At 59.2% G+C, this 8634-nt stretch overlaps 1 protein-coding gene across 1 annotated transcript in view; it reads right to left on the bottom strand.

The window, feature by feature from the left end:
- Nucleotides 1-996: 996 nt before the first annotated feature.
- RSPO1 (R-spondin 1) overlaps nt 997-8634 on the bottom strand; it is a 20759-nt gene continuing 13121 nt past the window's right edge. Inside the window, exons 2-6 of the mRNA XM_019512546.1 lie at nt 7743-8130; nt 4873-5064; nt 4035-4184; nt 2780-2968; nt 997-1739 (exon numbers count right to left, since the gene is read on the bottom strand). Of these exons, the coding sequence (XP_019368091.1) occupies nt 1582-1739; nt 2780-2968; nt 4035-4184; nt 4873-5064; nt 7743-7836 (783 nt within the window). The 5' untranslated portion in view covers nt 7837-8130 and the 3' untranslated portion in view covers nt 997-1581. The remainder of the gene's footprint in view (nt 1740-2779; nt 2969-4034; nt 4185-4872; nt 5065-7742; nt 8131-8634) is intronic.

Raw genomic sequence — 8634 nt, 5'->3', positions numbered from 1 at the left:
CTGTTTTGAAATATTGGTGCTAATATTCTAGTGTATTATTGTAGGGAGCCCTGTCGGGTCAGGGAGATCTCACGGCACTCGCTGCTCTGAGCCTGGGCTGCAGGCGGGGATCCTGTAGCAGGTGCATGAGTGTGTGAGACAATGACCAGGCTTGCAAAGGAGCAGAGGGAGACCAGGGAAGGGTCAGTGCCCTCTGCTGCTGCCTGCGCAAGGGAAAAGGGCCCCGCTGCATAGTGCCAGGCCACAAGGAACTGCCTCTCCCCCAGGTATGCTGCAAAGGGCAGGGCAAGGAAGAAGAGGCAGCTGCATGTGGTCCCCAGCCAGTTCAAAGGCCGGGTTTTGGGACCCTGTGTCTCACCCTTGGCTTGGGAGGCTGCTCGTTTCTCATCCCGCTGACTCAGGATCCCTGCAAACAGCCCCATGGGTACTCACACACCAAGCAGCTCACAGGTGCCCAGGCCCCACCATCAGCAAGCCCAGCAAAGAGAGGGTGGGACGGCCCCATGGATCCCATGTGCTGCAGTCAGCCAGAGTTGCGCCGTAGCAGAGAGACAGTTCTCAAAGAAGAGAGTTCAGTTTTTCTTGGAGCAGCAGCTGCGTGGGCTTCCAGGTGCAATCCAAGTGCCGCTGTCCCTACCAGAAGCAGAGCCAGCCCTGGGAGGGCAGTGCCCCTCTGCACACAGTGGGTACAGGCCTCGTGCCAGCACCTATGCCCAGCAGTGACCTCTCCTCAGGTGAGAAGGGCAGCCAGGGACAGCGCTTGTGCCTGGTAACTAGAGGCTTGAATGGGAGATTCCCCAGGGTCTCAGTGGAATTGGGAGGCTTATGGGGAATTATCACTGGTCTGTGCCTAGGATGCAGCTGGCAGCCTGGCCTGGGGCTTTCTTACAGCTCTGACAAGTTTCCCCATGCACAAGCAAGTCCTTGCCACCTGGGCTCCAGCCTGGCCAGGGCCGGCAGTTACTAGCCACGAGCGCAGAAACTGGGGGCATTGGGTTATTTTCCTCTATTTTAATTTGAAATAAAGTTTGGAAGCAGTGTCAGGGCAGCTGCCGCTGACTTGTACCACAGACGTGTAACATGTATTCTCCACGAAGAAGTCATACAGCTCATAACACGAAAGGAAGGAGGGAAGGGAGGGGCAGGCTGCTGCCTCCGGCCACCCCAGAGTCCAGGGCTCAGGGGAGTAGCTGGCCAGTCCCAGTCTGAGCCGTCTGACTGGGGCTGCGCTGTCCTGGGCTTGCGCGGCTGACTGCCCAGTGAGATGCTGTCCTGTGGATGCACGCCCCGCTGCCCTCCACGCTGCATGCCCCAGTGCCCGCTGCTAACGCCGTGGGGGTTCCCTTATTCCTCCCCTTAGCAGTTCGCACCCTGCAATCCTGTGCTGCATCTGCGTGCATGGCAGGGAGTCGCAGGGCATGTGGGTCCCATGTCTGGGTGGCTGCTCCATGGGTGTGTAGGGGTGTCTGTCCATCTCTGTCGGCCTGGCAGGGAGTGTTGCGTCGCAGTGCTCTGGTTTGATAAAGCTTTCATATACATAGCAGCAACGAATCTTGCCATCGCGTGCCTGCAAAGGGGCAGCTATTGGACCGGGCTAGCCGACGTCACGGGAACCATGGTGCCCCTCTGCTTGCCTTTCCTCCTTTTGGGGCCGGACTTGGCATCTTTGGTGTCTTTCTGGTTCCTGTTCCCATTTGCCTTATCTTGCTTGCTCCGCTCTTCCTTTCTCTTCCTTTTCCCTGCAGTGTAACAAGGGGGCAGCAATGAAGCTTTCTGGGCAACAGGTGGCTCAGGAGAGCTGCCGCTGCCCTGGGAAGAGCTGGTGGCCACCCCTGTAACCCTCCCTGCCATGCAGCAGGAAAAGGTGCAGTCCCCATGAGCAGAGCAATGGGGACCCAGCCCCCGGCCTCTCGCCCCTCTGCTGCTGGGTTCATTTTCCCATTGCTGGGCAATCTCAGCCTAGCTGCTCAGAGCCTGTGCATCTGGGCTCAGAGGAGGCTGCTGGCCTGTGGGCTACAGTCCACCTTCAGCACTGCTGCTCCAAGGACAGGAGGCAGCTGAAATCTGGATGCAGCAGTGTGATTTTCTGGACACTCAAGCCAGCACTTCTCCTTGCTCCAGACCAGGCCCCCAACTCTTGCTGGACAATACACCCCATGCACCACAGCTGCTGAGAGCCAGCATTAGCCTTTCCACTTTCCCCTTGGTTGATCTCTCTCCGCATCGCTAGACGCTGTTCAGAGCTAATTTCCCCCCAAGCAGCCAGCACAACTGCAGTCTGGCTTTGGCAGCCAAGGGAATGAGCAAGTCCCTGGCTGCATACCGCCCCCCAAAATGACCCAGACCATTGCCTTCCGCTGAGGGTGCAAGAGGAGATGAATGCTCCAGCTGTTGCATCAAGCACTGGCTCAGACAGACAGCCCTCTGCTCTGCTCTCTGTCTCTGGCGTAGACACTAATGGGCTACGAAAGTGAGCGCACAGCAGATGCAGCGAGCAGCATCCCAGGGCTGCTAGCTCTCCTTAATCCTGTTAGGAGACAAGCTGCCTGAGGCCTCCTTCCAGGTTTCTACCAGGTGCTGCATTCTGGCCCTACATATGCGTGGTCTGCACTGGACAACATAAGCAGAGCTGGAAATCTGCTGGCAATGGATCGCGCCTTGCACAGGTTGGCTCAGGGACCCAGCCAGGGAGGTGCACTGGGGGGCAACTGAGGAGCGCTAAACCCAGATAAAACGGGGCCCCCAGCAGAAACAGCAAAATGCCGCAGCAGGAGCTTACCCTCAGGGCACTGGCTTTTCTGCACCGTGCACCTCCGGACCTCGGTGGTGGCAGGACACGTGGACACGTCCCCAGCGGGTGCCTGCAGGATCCTCCGTGTTCGGTCCTGGTTGCCCTTCTTGAAGCCGCACACCTTCCTCTTCTTGGAGCATGGGCCCCAGGGGCCCCACTCACTCATTTCACATTGTGCTGCCAGGGGACACGACACGAGAGGCTGGGAGATCCACCCCTCACCCCCGCCTGCCCCTCTCCGGATCCCGTGGAACAGCCTTGTGTCTCTGGAGATGGCTGCACCTGACAGAGCTCCAGGACAAAGCCTCAGGAGCTGGGCCCACTGCTGTGGGCCAGCCATAGCCCCTGTGATCCCTGCCCTCCATCCAAAGAGGCCAGACCATCCCCATGGCAGGCCAGGCTTTCCAGAAAAACTGGGCAGGAGGAGGCAGCTGCCAACATTTCTTGCCTACAGGCATGAAGCAGGAGAGTGTCTTGTGAGACCACATCCTGCGCCAGTGTGCAGGCTAGGAGAGATGCAGGGCCTGTGTTTGGGCCCAGGGGGAGCTCTGAACTGTGGCCGCCCCACCCCAGAGGGCTTTGCCCTGCGCCTTGCTCCCTGGGACACCGCTGCCCCCAGCCTCATCCTCTGCAGGGTTTTCTGGCTTCTCCCAAGCCACAGCTATGCCTCACCATGACCCAGAGCTGATGGCACATTTTGCAACTGCTAATTACACTGCCGGGGCAAGCTCCCCGCAGACCTCAATGCCCGAGTTTCTTTTCAGATGCAAATATGCAACCGCTGGAAAACAACTGAACAGTCAGATTTTTTTCTGCCTGGTCTTGCCAGCACAGCAGAGCCCTAGTCAGGGGCTGAGAGGCATCTCTGACAGGCAAAACCCAGCCCATGCTGAGAGGGTTGTGGGGAAACTCCCTCACACCCAGGAGCAAAGCCTGGAAACTGCAGCCATTTCCAACAGTGCCCTTGTAGGAAAGGGACACCTTTTGGACCATGGAGCTGTGAGCCCCATGGGCAGGTCCAGGTCAGACATAACAGAGCAGGCTACTGCTCACCAGCTAATGGCTGCTTCTTGCTCTCACTGCAGTCAAGCAGTGTGCAGCTGACCTGTGCATCCCAGCACATCATGGCTGTACCAGGACATCCCTATCACACAGCAGGTGCAGATGACAGCAGGTCCAAGTGCATGTGGGCAAGTTAAACCTGGAGGCCACGGGACCCAGCAAACCAGCCAGGGGCACTTACCAGGACTGCTGCATTCCATGGTCCCGTTGGCGGCAGCATAGCCGTCGGGGCAGGTGATGTAGCACCTCCCTTTGTGCAAGTACAAACCCTCCTTACATTTTGTGCAAAAGTTGCGGCTGAAGCAGGACTCACAGTTCTCGATCTTGCATTCTGCGGGGAACAAAGGAGAGAGAGAGACAGAAATGACACCAAGACCGGCGCCCAAAGCCTGTCTGGCTGTGAGGCCGTGAAGCGCAGCAGTGGGGGAACTGAGAGTTGCTAGGGTGGGCAAAATGGACCCCTCCTGGCCCCAGAAGCTGCAGGTGCTCCTGGTAGTGCCTGATATAAGGAACCTATCTCCAGCCACTGCCCCTTGCTGCCAGGCACAGCTGCTCTGCTGAGGCCATCACACATGCAACAGATGCCTGTATCTCCACGGTGCCCCAGTGGGATGCCCATAGGGGGGAAGGCTGGGCTGCATGCAGTGATCTCAACCCTTCTCCCAGTTCACTGTCCAGGGCTCAACCACTCACAGGGGATGAGCAAAGCCAGGCTGACAGCTCCCTGTTCACCACAGGGGAGGGAAGAGGGGGCGCCCATGCCCCCAGAGGCAAGGCATGACCCCACAAAGGGAGTAGCTGCTGGCTGGGTGTTCACGTAGCTGAACGACCCGTGTCTCCGGGGGACGGCTGCACTGGGCTCACCCCACACCTCCCACAAGGACACCACAATACTGATATCCCCCAGCCCCTGGGGGAACCCTGCTCAGACCACCTGTGGTGCAAAGCAGAAGAGCTGCCAACTAGCAGCTGCCTGGCACAGGTCGTCCCCACACCCCGACACAGCCCCAGGCACTTACTGATGCACTTGTTCATGTCAGGGTTGCGCAGGCCGAAGTAGCCGAGCGGGCAGGAGGGCAGGCAGATACCGATCTGCCGGATGTCGTTGCGCTCCAGCAGGATGAAGAGCTTCGGGGAGCACTTCAGGCACCCATTGAACTCCGAGCACAGGTCACAGCCCTTTGCGCAGCCCTGGCTCAGCTCAGTGCTGACTGCAGAGACAAGGGGGACACGCACGGGTCAGCTCCAAGACCCTGGCTGGGCGGCTGCAGAATGCCTGCTGGCTTCAGACCTGAGAAGAGCTACTGCCTCCTGGCTTGACCTCTGCCTTGTGTATGCATAAACCATGCTCATATGCCCGGTGCTATCCAGCCTGCTTTTTGGGGCTGGCTGCATCCCCATTTCCTCCTTCTGCCCCAGTTCATCCTCTCCTGCACCAACCTGGGGCAAGGGCAGGGGTAGCCTGGAGCACAGCAGTGCCATCGTGGCACAGGAGAGCTGCCAGGCAGCAGCTGGGGCAGGGCCGACGCAAACTTTTCCCCTCAGGCGCTGCCGCAGTTGCTCATTTATTCCCCCCCAAAGGCTCCATCATCACCAGGGCTGTGTATGGACGGGGTCCGGACCCCTGTGCTCACTTCCAGCCAGCAAGTGGCTCACCCAACCCAAGTTGACCTCAGAGGAGCCTTGGAGATAAGGCTGTATACTTCTTCCCAGCAAGCAACCCCCTTCCTCTGGGAATTCAGTGCACAGGGCGAAGCCACATCCCAGCGCACAAAGACTTAGAGCCACAGCCCCACCTACCAGGCTCTGAGACCGGGCACTCCTCCGTGGCATTGCCGGGTGCTGGACTGGGCAGACAGGCAGAGGCAGATGGGTTCTCTGCTTCCCTGGCCCTGGCTCCCAGCTAAGCATGGTGCAAGAAAGGACCCCAAAGCAAGGAACTTGAGTCCACATCCCCGCTGCTTTTTCAAGCCTCGTTGCAGTAGCTGGGGGAAGAGGGGGGCCGCTCCAAGACTGTTGGGCTGCTAGGGCTGGCTGGCATCGGGTCTGGGTCAGCTGGGAGGGGGCAGCCCTGCATCCGACATCCCTGGTTCAGCAGGCAACAAGCAGCACAGTGATGACTCCAGCCCCTCAGGCCTATGTCCCAAAGGAGTGACCAAGGCAGAGGGCAGCGGGGATGGCAGCAGGGGAGAGCTCACTACCTGGCACACAGATGCACTCTCAGCCCCCAGGAGGGCTGGGACAGACATCCCCTCGCCAGTCTGCACACGTCCTGCTTGCAGTGAGATACACTGAGAGCAGGCAGCATTCTGTGCAGGCTGGGGGGCAGGCTACCCATACGGCTTTACCAGGCGAATCATTGCATCGCCAGGCCCACTGTGCCCAGCCTCCCAGGCTCTGCCTGGCCCTGATTCACATCAGTGCATTCTAGCAGAGGAGGCTTCTCTGCCCGCTGGCCATAGGAAGAGACAACAGATGAGGTGGGGTTCCTGGTTAGATGGAGCAAACCCCAACTCCCATTGTGGCAGCAGCCTCCGACCTGCATCACTGCACAGCCACGTGTGCCAGGAATCGGCCCTTCCGCTGTACTGTAGATTGGGCCAGAGCACCAACTCCGAGTGATGCCTTCCCCACGCTAAGCGCAACCAGGCCCTCACAAGGACACACCCACAGCAGGGAGTCCTGCCAGAGCCCCCAACCACACTGCATTCAGGGTGTGGGCCTGAGAGGCACCCCAGACCCTCTCTGGAGCTCTGGGTATACCTGGGGTGGGTCTGCCAAGCTGGGCAGCCTCAGCCTGGCCCCGCCAGCTCTGCTCAAACACTGCCCAGCTGGCCTGTCCTGCTGCCCCCAGCCACCTCTCTGCATAGTGTAATAGGAACACTGGGTCTAAGGCTTACACTGCCCTGGGGCTTGAGACACGCTAGGCTAGCCATGCCACGGGCATTTCCCAGCTGTGTTTCTGATGGGAACTCTGCAACTACAGCTTTAATTGCAGACCATTTGGCAACCAGAACGCAGAGCCCTGGGCTTGGCTTGACTCCTCCAGCCCCACTACTTCCACCCAGCTGTACCCCACAGTGACCTGTTGGGGCTAAATGCAGGTCCTTGGTGATGCTTGTATTGGGGCCAGCTGGGCCGAGGGCCCTGTGAGATGCAGGGCTTGAGGAGTGGTGCTGGGCTGGGCACGGGTGCACACATCCTCCCGGAGAGGCCGGTGATTGCTGCAGGGTAATGCTGGCAGCTGGGCCCAATGTGCTCTGAGCAGGCTGTATAGGAGGGGTGGGCACCTTTGGGCTGCATGGGGATGTAATGCAGGGGAGGGGGTTATGCTGCTCTTAGAGAGGTGGGTTAGGCTGAAAGTGCTATTGTTTGTGCCAGTGGTCAGTGCAGGTGAGGATGGTTGCTGGCTTTGTGCCTGGGGCTGACCTGAAGAACCAGGGAGCTGGATGCAGCCTTCTGCTCCTGTCCAGGGGGAGGTGGAGAGCTGGGGGGTCCCTCTAGTGGCAGGGGCCAGGGTGAATGAGGCCACCTGTTTTAGCTGAGCCTGGCTGGGCTAGGGCCTTAGAGGAATTGGCTCCTGCCCTGTGGGCTCGGGGTAGCAGAGTAGTGGGGGGCAAGACTTGGCTAGGGGGTAGAACAAAGATGTACTTAAATAATCCCCATGAGGAGCAGTGGAAGGGGAAGCTGGGCTCGGGGATGTCAGGGCTGCCTGTGGCTAGTGTGACCTGGTGGCTGGGGGTCTCGGGGTACTCATACCCTGCACAGCCAGGGCCCTTTGCACACTTATCCCCAGTGCCCCTATAGACATGCTGGTGGAGAACACAGCCCTTGCCCACCCCAGAGCCTACCGAGGCATTCTCGCTCCCCGCATGCGTGTCATACGTACTTCGCCTTTGCCTCTTGCCCTTTGCTGCTTTGCTGCTGCCTGTTAGATTCATTGAGCTTAGAAAAACCACCACCGCAAACAGTCCAAGCCGCATAGTAACTCTCCAGCGCCACAGCCCCTAGAAGGCAGGGTGATGGGGGGTCAGTCCCGTGCGTGGGTGACTGCTAGTGCGTCTCAGGTGGGATCAGAGCTGTGAGTCTGCAGGCGAAACTGGGTACGGGACCATATCCACGAGCCGCAGCATCAGCCCCCAAAAGCTTAGGTTGCGGATAACATGGCTTCGCCGTCAACCCCATAAGGAGTGCTGGAGGCTGGGTCCAGGCCCATTGAGGGGGCTCGTGTGTGGGGCGCGCTAGGTGCTGGGAGTTTCTGAACACACACGGAGAACCTGGGAGGAGAAAGGGCAGAGGATTAGCTTGGCAGTATAATAAAATCTTCCAGTTCTGGGCTGTGGTATAATAGCGGAGCTGCGGGCAGGGAGGCTGGCACTCCCCCCATGCTCCTGCCTGCCTGGGCTGAGGCACTATGCCACCCAGCCTGGCCCTGCTCCTTGGCAGTTACGAGACCCATGCCAGGCTCAAAGATGTTTTGAGCCGCGTGGGCATCCTTGACAGGTAGTAGCCTAACGTGGCCATTGGCACAATCGCAGCTGCTGGCATTTCATCATGTGTAGAGAGCCCCCACTGCCGCCTTCCCCCTCCACGTGTGCTCAGGCTATTCTGGGAGCTGGCTGCGAGTGCCCCATGACTTCGATTTGCCCCAAATTGCAACCAAAGGCCAGTGTGGCCAGCAGAGCAAGATCCCTGAGGTCTGCTGCCCATGTGTTGCAGTGGTCTCTTAGGATTCTTCCCCCAGGGGAAAGCTTAAGCTAAACATTTCCATCCCTCAAAGT

Source organism: Gavialis gangeticus, unplaced genomic scaffold, assembly GCF_001723915.1.
Source record: "Gavialis gangeticus isolate Ggan-Ray unplaced genomic scaffold, GavGan_comp1, whole genome shotgun sequence".
Taxonomy (NCBI): Eukaryota; Metazoa; Chordata; order Crocodylia; family Gavialidae; genus Gavialis; species Gavialis gangeticus.
The sequence above is the reverse complement of the archived record's forward strand: the minus strand, read 5'-3'. Positions and strand labels throughout refer to the sequence as shown.